A 16,603-nucleotide genomic window follows, 5' to 3' on the forward strand; every position below is an offset into this window, starting at 1 on the left:
AGGGCTGGGGGATTGTTCGAGGGCCCCCCTGAGGGACCGCTCCTCCATACAGGGCTGAGGGATTGTTCGGCTGGACAGAATAGGAAGTGTCATAGTTGTAGTGCATCATGTGGTTTCCGAGGAGCAGTGCAGTGGGGCATGCAGGATGGTGGCAGGCTGTAGGGCTTGTAGTAGGGGCTCATGGATTGGTTCTCCTTTTATTGGCCATTGTTCTGCCCACTGGAACCCTGGTTGAAGTATTTTCCTGCCATAAGTCCATTGGTGTTGAGCACTGCAGAGTCAGGAATGGCCGTGACCGGGTACAGGCCGCCATCCGCCCTCTTCATCCTCTTCACCTGCTTCTTCCTCTTTTGCCTGTACTTGTATTCAGGGTGATCCTGCAAGTGCTGCACTCGCAATCTCTCAGCTTCCCGCACAAACTGTTGTTTCTCACTCAAGACCATGGACTTCCAGCGTTGTCCTGTGGAGGACAAGAAACAGTTAACATTAACGGAAAATCATAGCAGCAGCAGATAAATGCACAGAAAGGGCACAGCAGATCGGTCAGAAAGATGCAGCTGATGTGCTGCGACTATCAGGGAAACCAATATAGAAATATACAGAAGAGACGACAGTTCCGATCACAGAAATAATGTCCCATCGGCGACCCCAAGGCCCTCAGAATACCCCACACAATATCCTCCACGGCACGAGGAAACCGACTCCGGGCGTAGAGAGAGCCTGGCGGGGGATTGCATCTATTGGATCAGATCTGTAGAGCTAGACAATGAGGACAATGCTCAGGGCCGTATTTAGAGTTTCTGCTGCCCTAGGCACTATTAGTGCGGCCTCCCCCATTGGTGAGTATGAATAAGGCTGGAGTTACATTAGCGAGGAATACGGACAAGTGCTATGCGAGAAAAAAAATAAACGCATAACACTGGGACCAGTATTAATCTATGGGGCAACTCCCATCATCGTTTGTTTTTCTCGGCCGTATTATACGCGCGAGTGATTTCACCCGTATATCAGCCGAGACTCGCCAATGCAAGTCAATGGGTGCGAGAAGAAAAAAAAATAAAAATCGCACAGCACTCGCACCATGCGAGTGCTGTCTGATTTTTGTGCACCGGCATCCTTTGAAAAGCCGGCAAATTATGTGCGGTGTACAGTAAAATCACACTGACAGGTTAGAATAGAAAAGATAAAATAGGTATATATACATAGTGTGTATATATATATATATATATATATATATATATATATATATATATATATATATATATATATATATATATATATATACTATATAATTGTCTAAGGGTCACTTCCGTCTGTCCTTCTGTCACGGATATTCATTGGTTACAGCCTCTGTCTGTCAAGGAAATCCAAGTCGCTGATTGGTCGCGGAAAAAAGCCACGACCAATCAGCGACGGGCACAGTCCGGAAGAAAATGGCCGCTCCTTACTTCCTGCAGTCACTGCCCGGCACCCGCATACTCCCCTCCAGTCACCGCTAACACAGGGTTAATGCCGGCAGTAACGGACCGCCTTATGCCGCGGGTAACGCACTCCGTTATTGCCGCTATTAACCCTGTGTGTCCTCACCTTTTTACTATTGATGCTGCCTATGCGGCATCAATAGTAAAAAATCTAATGTTAAAAATAATAAAAAAAACAAAAAACCTGCTATACTCACCCTCCGTTGTCCGCAGAGCCACTCGCGACGGCGGCCATCTTCCGTTCCCAGCGATGCATTGCGAAATTACTCAGAAGACTTAGCGGCCTCGCGAGACTGCTAAGTTATCTGGGTAATTTCGCAATGAATCCTGGGAACGGAAGATGGCGGCAGCCGCGCGCTCATCGCCTGCGTCAGATCCGAAGGGGAGTATGTTACAACTACAATGGGCCCTCGGATCCGAAGGGGAGTATGTTTATTTTTTAACCTGTGACATACGTGGCTGGGCAATATACTACGTGTCTGGCCAATATACTACGTGACTGGGCAATATACTACGTGTCTGGCCAATATACTACGTGTCTGGCCAATATACTACGTGACTGGGCAATATACTACGTGACTGGGCAATATACTACGTGACTGGGCAATATACTACGTGACTGGGCAATATACTACGTGACTGGGCAATATACTACGTGACTGGGCAATATACTACGTGACTGGGCAATATACTACGTGACTGGGCAATATACTACGTGACTGGGCAATATACTACGTGACTGGGCAATATACTACGTGACTGGGCAATATACTACGTGACTGGGCAATATACTACGTGTCTGGGCAATATACTACGTGACTGGGCAATATACTACGTCTCTGGCCAATATACTACATGTCTGGCCAATATACTACGTGACTGGGCAATATACTACGTGACTGGGCAATATACTACGTGACTGGGCAATATACTACGTGTCTGGGCAATATACTACGTGACTGGGCAATATACTACGTCTCTGGCCAATATACTACGTGACTGGGCAATATACTACGTGACTGGGCAATATACTACGTGTCTGGGCAATATACTACGTGTCTGGGCAATATACTACGTGTCTGGGCAATATACTACGTGTCTGGCCAATATACTACATGTCTGGCCAATATACTACGTGACTGGGCAATATACTACGTGGCTGGGCAATATACTACGTGACTGGGCAATATACTACGTGTCTGGGCAATATACTACGTGTCTGGGCAATATACTACGTGTCTGGGCAATATACTACGTGTCTGGCCAATATACTACATGTCTGGCCAATATACTACGTGACTGGGCAATATACTACGTGACTGGGCAATATACTACGTGACTGGGCAATATACTACGTGACTGGGCAATATACTACGTGTCTGGGCAATATACTACGTGACTGGGCAATATACTACGTCTCTGGCCAATATACTACGTGACTGGGCAATATACTACGTGGCTGGGCAATATACTACGTGGCTGGGCAATATACTACGTCTCTGGCCAATATACTACGTGACTGGGCAATATACTACGTGTCTGGCCAATATACTACGTGTCTGGCCAATATACTACGTGTCTGGCCAATATACTACGTGTCTGGCCAATATACTACGTGTCTGGCCAATATACTACGTGACTGGGCAATATACTACGTGTCTGGCCAATATACTACGTGTCTGGCCAATATACTACGTGGCTGGGCAATATACTACGTGGGATGTGCAATATACTACGTGGATATGCATATTCTAGAATACCCGATGCGTTAGAATCGGGCCACCATCTAGTAAATTATATATATATATATATATATACACACGTCAGTGACACACATACAGACACCTGGCGCTAATGCAACTCTGAGAAAAAAATGGATCCGTTTTTTTCAAAGCTCACCAGATTGTGCCTGAAACAGAAAAACGGATGTGTGAAAGTGGCTTTAGTAATGGAGAGGCGTCAATAAGACACCTATCCATTACTAATCCTACAGTTGTTTAGGGGTTAAAAGAAAAAGACAGCGCCAGAAAAGTCCCTAGTGAATCAACCACAGGGCATGCTGGGATTTGCAGTCCTACAACATCTCCATAATTAGAATGACAGGACAGGTTGTAACTTGTAGTTATCCTGCAGCTACAGAATAAAAAGGCAGAGCGCGAAGGGACAAGTCCCCCTTAGACAAAGACTGGGAATGCTGGAATGCTTATGGTTCTAAAGCAGCTCCAGAATCAGAAAAACAAGACATGCTGTGATGCTGGAACGTTTAGAGGGGCGGACACACATTGCAGAGGCCCCCTTATAGTGATCAGGACATGGTTAATGTCCCTCTCAGCACCTCCCCCTCTGTTCTTATCCTCATGGCACAGCACAGGCAGCAGCAGAGGGAATCAGTGATGTGATCAGATGCTCCTTCCCTCCCAGCAGACCGCAGCATCAACACTAACAGGTGAGGGACAGGGCCCCTCTCAGCATAATCTTGTGTAGTCTGCACAGAGTGAGCCCAGCCTCTCCTGCTAGCGCTGAAGCTGCCGGACATGCTGGGACTAGTAGTTCCTCACCAGGCACTGTACAACTGACCTGGACCCAACAATCCGCACCATGCTCCCCCGCAGCTACTCCGTCACTTAGGCAGGAACTGAACTTGGCGCCACAGAGAGGAGGGGGCGGGGCCTGCAGTGTGACGTGTTCCTCTTCCAGCAACCTGTGCCGTTCACGTGACAATGCAGGATCCGAGAGCCCCGCAGCAGCCAGAAGATGTAGGTAGGAGGGAGGGCTGGTTGGAGGGAGGGACGGAGGGCTAGTGGGATGGAGGGAGGTCTGGTCGGAGGGAGGGAGGTCTGGTCGGAGGGAGGGAGGTCTGGTCGGAGGGAGGGAGGGAGGGTTGCTTTTCGGTGGGCGGGACCCGGACTATAAAAAAAAAAAAAAAAAATTTAAAAAAAAAAAAAACCTTTGCTCTGGTGCCGCCCCCCCGCATCGTCACCGCCCTAGGCACGTGCCCTCGAGTGCCTAGTGGCAAATACGGCCCTGACAATGCTACTACTCCTGTCATGGCATTACTACACCTGTCACCCCCCTCACTAGGATAGAGAATCTGCTCTGTCCTAATTACTGTTATTGGATTACTACATCACAGTATAGGGTTAGATATTACTATGTGTCCCATAGATATAATTACTAATGACACTATTGCCCCATGTAGTCTTGTGCATTGTGCCCGGTGTGTGCCCCTGTAGTGCCCAGTGTGTGCCCCTTACCTAGCATCTTGCTGAGCTCGGTGTTGTGCAGGTTCGGGTTCTGCTGCGCCAGCCTCTTGCGCTCATCCTGCGCCCACACCATGAATGCGTTCATCAGACGGCGGATCTGGGCTTCGTCGTTACTCCTGGAGCCGTAGGCTTCTCCCGTGATCTCCCCCATGAATGATGATGCAGTGGGGTCGGATGCCCACTGAGTTTGCAGGGACATGACCGCTGGCACGGAGAGCTTCGCCTTCAGCTGCTCGTCGCTGGCGTAGCCGCAGTCAGGGCTGCTCATGGCTGTGAGATGCGGCTCGGTGATGGCTGTCAATAGTGATGGCTGTCAGTACTGCGTGTGCTCAGATTGTATCAGCCCTCCATAGGGCGCCTGACATGGAATAATTATTAGTAACTATACACAGGCAGAGATCAATCGGATTGGTAGAGATATTAGATAAGATAAATGATAGATAGAGATTGTGACGCCCAAGAGACCGGGGTACCCAGCACCGGACCAATGGAGTCTGTCTCTTGAGGGGGATGTCACGGGTGGCTTGACCCGGTGCTGTGGCCTCAGGCAATGCACAGTGTAAGGGGTATCGTGAGGGGACAGGCACTTACTTCATTAGCAGCAGGTTCTCCCAGCGGCGATGATCCCGATCCTGGATAGATGGCTATTGTCCAAATGAAAGACTGAGGCACTGAAACGTTTAACCAGTTTACTTTAACATAAAAGGATTTACAACCAGTCCTGTCACCGGAGTCTGTATGGGAACTCTGAGTTACTTTGACCCTGCCGGGGTCTTCGCCTCTTATTGTGCGCAATTTCTGTGTGGCCCTGCTGCTGTATGTGAACTGGCTGCCGGCCCAATCTGTCCCCTCCGGGTCCTGGTTCGACGGGCAACCCGAGTCCTTTTATCGGCTTACCCCCTCCAGGAGTACCGCTGAACCCTGTGTCTGTTGCTGCGTCCGGCCCTAGTGAAGCTGATATCACCTCACGTTTTTCCGGTTGCTGTATTATATATAATGAATACAGCCACGGATCCGGTATCCGTCTTTGCGCCTGTTCTGGGTAGTGATTAATGCTACCCGGTTCTCACAATGTCCCTTTTCTCTATCCCTCTTCTCCTCAGGCCGGTGATTTAGGCCTGGAAACCGTCATAGGGCTGTTAGAAATTCAGCTGTATGACCTCTCACTATCAGCTCCTTGGCCCAACTGCCATTTCTTCTCTCAGACCAGAATGGATCAAGGGGAGTCTCTGGAGCTCCCCCTTCTGGCCGGAGGTGGTAGTGCAGTTTTGCTATTTTAGTATTTGTGTCTAGTGTCAGTAACTATTTTTGTGGCAAATACCCCTAGGGGTGCCACAAGATAATGAATAAAGTGAGGACAGCCTCCTCTGGAGAAAATGACACATGGTGATTTCATAGCCACAGGGGCTGTCAGCAACGTTTGGGCTCCAAGTCTGAAGCAGGTTGGAAATGGGCTCAGACCTGGAGCCGAAACGTCGCTGAAAGCCTCTATGGCTATGAAATCACCATGGAAAATGTTCTCCATAGGAGGCTGCGTCACCTTTTAGTCACAATATTGAGGATTTATCTATGCTGAGAATTGGCACCCGCAGTTCATTTACTGCTTGCTAGGGCTGCTTTTTTTTTTTTTTTTTTGCATAGATATATTGATATTAGATACATATTAGAAATATATTAGATTGATAGCCATATTAGATAGATACATATATTACATAGATACAGATATTAGATACAGATAAAAATAGATATATTATAAAGACATTGGCTAGATAACAAATAGACTAGATAGATGAGCTATTAAATAGATTTATAGATACATATTACTCTTTTAGAGCTAGCTGCCCTGTTATGTACATGCACTGTCAATTACTATTCATTTACTTATTGCCGGGTATTGGCTCATTTTTTTTTTTTGCTGTGTCTTGATAAATAGATGGATATTAGACGCTAGTAAATATATAAGACAGATATTAGCTAGATAGCCATATTAGATAAAGAAATATATACATATATATTAGATATTACATAGATAAATGTTTCTACATAGTTCCACCAAACCAGAATCCCTTTCAACAGCTACTGTAGGCATGAGTGAAGAATCTGCATGTTCTGATGGTAGTGGTACTAAATACAGTATGTTAGCATTGGCATACAGACAGATTACACTTTGGAAAATTCAAGTACAGTCATGGCCAAAAATTTTGAGAATGACACCAAAATTATATTTTCACAAGATCTGCTGCCCTCTGATTTTTATTAGTGTTTGTCTGATGTTTATATCACATACAGAAATATAATTGCAATCATATTATGAGTACCAATAGGTTATATTGACAGTTAGAATGAGTTAATGCAGCAAGTCAATATTTGCAGTGTTGACCCTTCTTCTTCAAGACCTCTGCAATTCTCCCTGGCATGCTCTCAATCAACTTCTGGACCAAATCCTGACTGATAGCAGTCCATTCTTGCATAATCAATGCTTGCATTTTGCCAGAATTTGTTGGTTTTTGTTTGTCCACCCGTCTCTTGATGATTGACCACAAGTTCTCAATGGGATTAAGATCTGGGGAGTTTCCAGGCCATGGACCCAAAATCTGTTTTGTTCCATGAGCCACTTAGTTATCACCTTTGCTTGGGTGCCAAACTGCTCTTGGACGGTTAGGAGAAGTTGCTCTTGGAGGACATTCTGGTACCATTCTTTATTCATGGCTGTGTTTTTAGGCAAGACTGTGAGTGAGCCGATTCCCTTGGCTGAGAAGCAACCCCACACATGAATGGTTTCAGGATGCTTTACAGTTGGCATGAGACAAGACTGGTGGTAGCGCTCACCTCTTCTTCTCCGAATAAGCTGTTTTCCAGATGTCCCAAACAATCAAAGGGGATTCATCAGAGAAAATGACTTTGCCCCAGTCCTCAGCAGTCCACTCCCTGTACCTTTTGCAGAATATCAGTCGGTCCCTGATGTTTTTTCTGGAGAGAAGTGGCTTCTTTGCTGCCCTCCTTGAAACCAGGCCTTGTTCAAAGAGTCTCCGCCTCACAGTGCGTGCAGAAGCCCTCACACCAGCCTGCTGCCATTCCTGAGCAAGCTCGGCACTGCTGGTAGTCCGATCCCGCAGCTGAAACAGTTTTAAGATACGGTCCTGGCGCTTGCTGGTCTTTCTTGGGCGCCCTGGAGCCTTTTTGACAACAATGGAAGCTCTCTCCTTGAACTTCTTGACGAAGCGATAGATTGTTGACTGAGGTGCAATCTTTGTAGCTGTGATACTCTTCCCTGTTAGGCCATTTTTGTGCAGTGCAATAATGGCTGCACCTGTTTCTTTAGAGATGACCATGGTTAACTGAAGAGAAACAATGATACCAAGCACCAGCCTCCTTTTAAAGTGTCCAGTGATGTCATTCTTACTTAATCATGACTGATCGCCAGCCCTGTCCTCATCAACACCCACACCTGTGTTAATGGATCAATCACTAAAACGATGTTAGCTGCTTCTTTTAAGGCAGGACTGCAATGATGTGGAAATGTTTTTTGGGGGTTAAATTTCATTTTCTGGGCAAATATTGACTTTGCAAGTACAGTAATTGCTGTTAAGCTGATCACTCTGACATTCAGGAGTATATGCAAATTGCCATTAGAAAAAATGAAGCAGTAGACTTTGGAAAAATTAATATTTGTCTCATTCTCAAAATTTGTCCATGACTGTATATCATATGCTAAAAAAGTAGACAACACCTCTTCTACCACAAAATGTGGACTATGCCACTCCAGCAATGTGTGAACAAGCACATGCTATTTCTACTCCTGATCAAGGTAATGATTTCAGTTCACCAATTAAGAAAAAAAGACTATCTCCCATAAAAAAAAAAAAAAAAATTTAAATTTTGAAAGATTTTTTTTTTTTTTTTTGGGAGGAAGTTCAAGGCTGTTGCCATTACCAAGGTTATCCCTAAATGTAGACCGTGTCAGAAGTATCACAAAGCATGGATGATAGTCTGTCCAATAAAGATGATTCTGAATTTATTCCACATTTGACAAGTGCGAAAGCCTCAGCGGTCTGTACTTTGACATCTGTCAGTGGAGTGGAGAATTTGGCTGTCATAGATGAGGACAATACATCATCTTAAAGAAACTGTCGTTGAAAGAAAACTCCTTGTGTTTGAGTCCTGTTTGGATATTCTAATTAAAAAAGTGAAATGTCAGTATAAATAGGGTTGCAACCATACTGTTTGTTCGTTCACAACAGGTAGATGGATGCTGCCTAACCAGGGCCGGCTCCAGGTTTTTCTGGGCCCCGGGCAAAAAGTCTGTGGGCCCCTTTAACACATACCACAATTCATGATGCACAGACACAACAGATAAATATAGGTATAGTACAATGCCAAAGATTTCACTTCTTGCATTACATTAGTGATATCTATTGTACATTCTACAATAGCTCAGAAATCAGACAGTATAGTCCTCCATACAGTAATATGAGGCCCATATATTGCTCCATACAGTGTAATCAGCTCCATACAGTTTGAGCCCAATATAGTGCTCCATACAGTATAATGGGCCCCATAAATTGCTCCACACAGAATGGGCGCCATATAATGCTCCAGTATATGATGAGCCCCATGTATTGCTCCATACAGTATAATGAGGCCCATATAATGCTCCATACAGTTTAATGAGGGGCCCATAGTACAGGCATATAGGGGTGCATAAAAATATTGGGATGGGCACAGGATTGGCGTATAGGGGTGCATAGAGATATGGGGTGCACACAGACACAGGACAGGTGTACAGGGTTGCATTTAGATATATGGGAGTGCACACAAACACATAGGACAGGAGTATAGGGGTGCATAAAGATATATAGGGTGCACACAGACACATGGGACAGGTGTATGGGGTGCATATAGATATATGGGGGTGCAAACAGACACATGACAGGCATAAAGGAGTGCATATAGATGTATCGGAGTTAGGAGTGCACACAGACACATAGGACAGGCATATAGGGGTACATAACTATATGGGGTGCCCCCAGACACATGACAGGCATATAGGGGTGCATAGACACATAGGACAGGCATTGGGTGAATATAGATATATAGGGGTGCACACACATAGGACAGGCGTATAGGGGTGCATATAGATATATGGGGGTGCACCCAGACACATAGGACAGGCGTATAGGGGTGTATATAGATATATGGGGGTGCACACACATAGGGCAGGCATATAGGGGTACATATAGCTATATGGGGGTGCACACAGACAGGCATTTAGGGGTACATAAAGATATATAGGGGTTCTCACTATACCATGTCTGCTCCCACTTACAAGATCACACACGATACAGGGGTGCAGACAATTGGGGGTCACAGCACATATATGGCGCTTTGGGGTCACTATTTACAGCAGCTACAGTATGAGTGGCAGCAGCACAAGATAGTAAGTGCTGGGTGCAAATAGTGCCCTGTGTTGGGTGTGGACTTACCCAGTGCCAGGTGCAAAAGGGGCAACAGCCGGGCGCTGAGCCCTGGGCAGCTCAACACTCCCATGCCGACCCCAGTACCTCCATCTGCTACACATGCTGGAGTGCAGACCAGACGTCCCCGTAGCCCTGCGTTGCTGCAGGCGCACTCCTTGTAAGAAGCTCCCAGCCGCCAGGTGAGAAGAGCGGCGCCGCCAGGTGTGTGAGCCTGAACTCTACGGCTCCATCCTCACTGCCTGCAGCAGCCACAGCAGCCTGGCATCAACTGCTCCAGCAGCCACTGACAGCCCCTCTGCCATCTTACAGTGCGCTCAGTGCCCTATATCCGTCATTCAGCCTCCGTCTCACGGAGCGCACAGTCAATCTTGTGTCTGTGCCGTCTCATGGAGAGCTCAGAGCCCGATCTCAGTCAGTCTCATGAAGCGTCCATTGCGCACGCCGGTGTTCCTGACAGCGAGTGGGCCCCTCGCCTGCTCAGGGCCCCAGGTGCGCCGGGTGCTGAAGCCAGCCCTGTGCCTAACAGTTACTGGATATTGTAATGTTGGCCACAAGTTCACAACTTTTAATTCTCGGTCAAAAATTGTGAAGTTATTCTGCTGGAAACATTTTGATGGCTTCAGCAATTATTTTCAGTGGACTAAACTTTGAAAAAGTCAAATAATTTTTTAATATTTTGGGATTGTTGTCCATCTCTGGAAAAACTTTTCATAGATACCAAACTAAGTTCCTTTTCCCTGTAATTGATCGTGCATGAATAGAAGAACATGAGAAAAACATAAATGAAAGTAGAGGCAAGAGCTTAGCCGCCTTATGCTACATAATCTGCCTATGTGGTGTCTGCATAATATTACAGATTTGCCTATGGTGGGGGCTGCCTTGTGCTATAGAGTCTGCCTATGGGGGTGCATTACACAATATAGAGTAATAACATAGTAACATAGTTAGTAAGGCCGAAAAGACATTTGTCCGTCCAGTTCAGCCTATATTCCATCATAATAAATCCTCAGATCTACGTCCTTCTACAGAACCTAATAACTGTAAGATACAATATTATTCTGCTCCAGGAAGACATCCAGACACTCAGGGATAGCATCTCTTAGGAAACCCTCAAGGATTTTATCCACGGCCAAGGTTAAATTTTCTGGCCTATAATTTCCAGGATAAGATTCTAAGATTTTGTCTCCTTTTTGAATATTGGCACCAGATTTGCTAGGCGTAATCTTTGTATTTAATTCCTGCATTAATCAGGGTGTATGGCAACCGTCCCCGAAGATATGTCTACTTTAGTGATTTCAGGTGGGATAGGTCTAGTCGACACTGAGGTGGTCAAATAAAGATACTTGGTGGGCTAGTAAGTTGGAGGAGTTTATAATAACATCCCTGGTGGTCTAGATCTGTAATAGTAACATAGTTAGTAAGGCCGAAAAAAGACATTTGTCCATCCAGTTCAGCCTATATTCCATCATAATAAATCCCCAGATCTACGTCCTTCTACAGAACATAATAATTGTATGATACAATATTGTTCTGCTCCAGGAAGACATCCAGGCCTCTCTTGAACCCCTCGACTGAGTTCGCCATCACCACCTCCTCAGGCAAGCAATTCCAGATTCTCACTGCCCTAACAGTAAAGAATCCTCTTCTATGTTGGTGGAAAAACCTTCTCTCCTCCAGACGCAAAGAATGCCCCCTTGTGCCCGTCACCTTCCTTGGTATAAACAGATCCTCAGCGAGATATTTGTATTGTCCCCTTATATACTTATACATGGTTATTAGATCGCCCCTCAGTCGTCTTTTTTCTAGACTAAATAATCCTAATTTCGCTAATCTATCTGGGTATTGTAGTTCTCCCATCCCCTTTATTAATTTTGTTGCCCTCCTTTGTACTCTCTCTAGTTCCATTATATCCTTCCTGAGCACCGGTGCCCAAAACTGGACACAGTACTCCATGTGCGGTCTAACTAGGGATTTGTACAGAGGCAGTATAATGCTCTCATCATGTGTATCCAGACCTCTCTTAATGCACCCCATGATCCTGTTTGCCTTGGCAGCTGCTGCCTGGCACTGGCTGCTCCAGGTAAGTTTATCATTAACTAGGATCCCCAAGTCCTTCTCCCTGTCAGATTTACCCAGTGGTTTCCTGTTCAGTGTGTAATAGTGATATTGATTCCTTCTTCCCATGTGTATAACCTTACATTTATCATTGTTAAACCTCATCTGCCACCTTTCAGCCCAAGTTTCCAACTTATCCAGATCCATCTGTAGCAGAATACTATCTTCTCTTGTATTAACTGCTTTACATAGTTTTGTATCATCTGCAAATATCGATATTTTACTGTGTAAACCTTCTACCAGATCATTAATGAATATGTTGAAGAGAACAGGTCCCAATACCAACCCCTGCGGTACCCCACTGGTCACAGCGACCCAGTTAGAGACTATACCATTTATAACCACCCTCTGCTTTCTATCACTAAAGCTGGTTTCACACTTGCGTTTTTGAACGCATGCGTTTTTTAAAAAAAATGCATGGTACAAAAACGCATGTAAACGCTGCGTTTTTTTTTTACGCACACGTTTAACGCGTGCGTCAAAAAAACACAGCGTTTACATGCGTTTTTGTATGCGTTTGCGTTTTTTTTGAGCAATTTTCAGAAAAAAAACCCCCAAAAAAGTCACCAGTAACACAACCAATGGGAATAGAGAGGGCGTATGTGATTTTCTCTCAATATATTCACCCTAGGGGTACCGAAATGTTCACAGCTTGCTACTGTTTCCGGTGTCATGATGGATCTTTCAATGGAGAGCTTTTATTTCAAACTGGAGTTCAGCTTCAAAATTTTCCTTGCCTGTGTTTTTTGCTTGGGAGCAAGACCGAAACCGCCAAAGATGGAGGAGACAGCGTCGGCGGTTTTGGAGGCACCCCATCATTGAAGTGCGTGAAACCCGTGGAGCATATCACATGCTCTATGCGGAGCTGAATGCCAACCCGGAGAAATTCCAGGATTATACCAGAATGTCTCAAGATTCTTTCCGGGATTTACTGGCTCGTGTCGAAGTATCCATAAGGCGACAGGACACACTGCTCTGTAGAGCAGTTCCACCTGAGGAACGTCTGTTAGTGACATTACGGTACGTTCCAAAACTAAGCCAATGACCGTGCAATTTTTTGGTTATGACATGTTTTCTATGTTTTATTTTTTAAACACACCATTAAGAGCCGATTTTAAATTTTTATTTTTTTTGTTTCGTTTTTCTTCTAGATTTCTTGCCACAGGAGAGTTTATCTTCCCTGCACTTCCAATACCGCCTTGGAATCTCAACCCTCTCCAGAATTGTTGTGGACACCTGTCGTGCATTATAGAATGTACTCCGTGAGGAGTTTATACCCGTACCCACCGTGGACATGTGGCAGGAAATATCAAACATTTTTGAACGTGTGTGATTTTCCAAACTGTTTAGGGGCGGTGGATGGGAAGCACATCCGCATTGTCAAACCTGCCAGAACCGGATCTGAGTTTTTTTTAATTATAAAAAATATTTTTCGGTAGTGCTCATGGCAATAGCGGATGCGGAGTGTCGTTTCATCGCCGTGGACATTGGAGCTTTTGGCCGTGGCAATGATTCCCAGACCTTCAAGAGCTCGGATATGGGCCGTCGGGTATATGGCAACAATTTTAATTTCTCCCCTCCACAGCCTCTCCCCAACACTCAAGGCCCACCGCTGCCATTTGTTATGGTTGGGGATGAGGCCTTCCAGATGTGTGAAAATCTCCTGAAGCCCTATTCTAGTAGGGACTTGGACCACACTCGAAGAATATTCAACTACAGACTGACCAGGGCCAGAAGAACCGTAGAGTGCAGCTTTGGAATTCTGGTTGCTAAATGGCGCATTCTTGCAACAGCCATCAATCTAAAAGTGGAAGCAGTGGACGAGGTGGTCAAAGCCTGTGTGGTTCTACACAATTATATAATGGCTAAGGAGCGACCCCACATTGAACTTGATGAACCAGTTTCACACCCATTGCCAGATTTTCAGCATCACCCGATGCGGTCAACTGCAGCCGTTGGTCTTATGCGGGACCAATTTGCGGCCTATTTTGTGTCCGATATTGGACGGGTTTCATGGCAGGACAATGTGGTGTAAATGTCCTGTTGTATGTTTATCTTTACCAATTATTAAATACTGATACAAATTTTTCAAATTAATAAACTTTAGTGTTGGTTGTGTTGACCATGTCTCCTATCTTTTTCCTCTCTAAACAAAGGTTGACCAAAGATGGGCAGTAGATATGTATATCATAATTTGTAATCCAAAACCAGGAGTGGGTGATAGTTGATGAGGTAGTAATTTTTATTTTTTCATCATAATTGACCTCAGTTGCACTCCCTATTTTGGTTTACAAAGAATGATCTGAACACGGGCCGCATACTTATAATAATGTAACCAGATTTTAATTTATTTATTGGTAATCTTCTTGACGTCATTGCATCAAGACTGGCACGCTCTCTATACCCGTCAAGTGTAAAATAATGAATTCATGATGAACATATACATGATCATGAATTCAAAATTTCTTACACCTGCCCAGGTGAGGATAGATGGTTAGCGTGTGCCAACCATTGTCCCATCAGTTTGTCAAACATTGTCACATAATGTGCTATATAGAATATGGTGAATATACAAGTCAGTAATCAACTAAATAGGTCAGGTGTCTATTTTGACATCTGACCGGTTCAGTTGAGTTCTGAACTTTATTTCCACCATTTTCTTTGTACAGTGACACTACACTAGTTAAAAATAAGAGTATGGAAATAACTACTATTATTTTGGCCAAATCAGATCTGTATACTAAAGAAACACATATAAATGTTGTCTGGTATTTTATACTACTGGAGATATGTTTTGGCCAAAAGAATAAGTGTGTGACGAAGTTTATTGGTGTGTATTGAGAGCGGTGAAAGACACAATAAACCAAACATAATTGTTGCAAATAAACTTTTTTTTATTGAGAAAAAACAACCAAATTTATTTTTTTGTACCACGCCGGCTTGGGGTTGAGTGAGGTAACGGGGGGTATTCAGAACTGAAGCCTGGCTCACCGTGGAGGAGGCAGAGGTGGCAGGAGAAGGGGCAATAAAACTGGAAGGGTCTGGAAGTTCGGGGATGGGGCTTAAAACATGAGGGGCTTGAGACACACTGGAAGGTTGAGACACATCGGTAGGTGATGGGGGAGGAATAATCAAAGTTTTTTGTTTTTTATGCGTTTTGCCAGTTTTCCGTTGGGTTTTCCTGGTTGGGGGAAGTCTTCTTGGGCTAGGTTGTAAAGTGTTGGCGGGAGACACGTCAGGACCCGGCTCCACAATTACACAGTCCGTCTCCATAGTGGAGCGCTCGGCAATGTCTGCGTCCAATACCATTGTAGTGGGGGGGAAGATAAAGTCCCGCCTGGGTCCTGGTGCCTCGTTGGGGGGGGGGGGGGGAGGAACAAAAACCCTCCCAGGATCCTGGTGCCTCATTGGGGGGGAACATAAAACCATCCCAGGGTCCCGGTGCATTGTTGGGGGGGGGGGGAACAAAGCCCATACCAGTGTCCTGCTGCATTGCTGGTGGGGGGGAACATAAAGCCATGGATCGGTCCTGCTGCATCGGGGTGGGTCCTGCCCGGAAAGGTATGGCTTGGTCGTGCTGCATCATGGGGGGCCCGGTGCGATACGCCATGCCTGGGTCCTGCTGCATGGGGGGGTGGGCCGTCCTATACGCCTGGCCTGGGTCCTGCTGCATGGGGGGGTGTCCTGCCCAGAAAGCAACGCCTCGGTCCTGCTGCATCGGGGTGGGTCCGGTCTGATATGGCATGGATGGGTCCTGCTGCATCGGGAGGGGGCCGGGCCGATAAGCCACGCCAGGGTCCTGCATCATCGTGGTGTCAGCGGAGGAGGTCCAAGCCGGAGCAGCGGTTGTCACGGTGGTGGCGGTGGGATGTCCAACAGCACTCGTCATCGTGCTGGCACTGTGGAGTACACCTGTAGAGGGAATAGAGGTGGCCGTGCAGTGGTATGCAGCAGAGGTAGGAATGGTGTTTACTTGTGACAGTGACGGCACAGTTGGATATGCCACCACATTACGACTCTGACTCTGCTGCATAGCCTGCACAAAAGCAACATTGCAGGCCTGCATCACTCTCAGCTGGAGATCAGGGCTAAGGTGTTCCGACATGCCCTGTTGTATTTGATTAAAAAAATGATGAGCTGGCTTCTGGAGGTCGGCTTTCACTTGATCAACGCTTTTGGCGACATCCTGGATGCGGCACTCTTAGATTATGGGATACATCCATTCTGTCACCTAAAGCCTTGATAGCTTCGTGTAAAACCGGGCTCA

The 16,603-nt window shown here is 45.7% G+C and overlaps 1 protein-coding gene across 1 annotated transcript; it reads right to left on the bottom strand.

Annotated features, from left to right (window-relative positions):
• Window positions 1-197: 197 nt before the first annotated feature.
• Window positions 198-5,012, bottom strand: LOC138643449 (transcription factor Sox-17-alpha-B-like). The gene is made up of 2 exons (XM_069732358.1): window positions 4,736-5,012; window positions 198-460 (listed from the first exon to the last, which is right to left on the bottom strand). The coding sequence occupies exons 1-2, from the start codon at window positions 5,010-5,012 to the stop codon at window positions 198-200; spliced, it is 540 nt and encodes a 179-aa protein (XP_069588459.1).
• Window positions 5,013-16,603: the final 11,591 nt, after the last annotated feature.

The sequence above is a fragment of the Ranitomeya imitator genome, chromosome 6, assembly GCF_032444005.1.
Source record: "Ranitomeya imitator isolate aRanImi1 chromosome 6, aRanImi1.pri, whole genome shotgun sequence".
In the NCBI taxonomy this organism is placed as follows: Eukaryota; Metazoa; Chordata; class Amphibia; order Anura; family Dendrobatidae; genus Ranitomeya; species Ranitomeya imitator.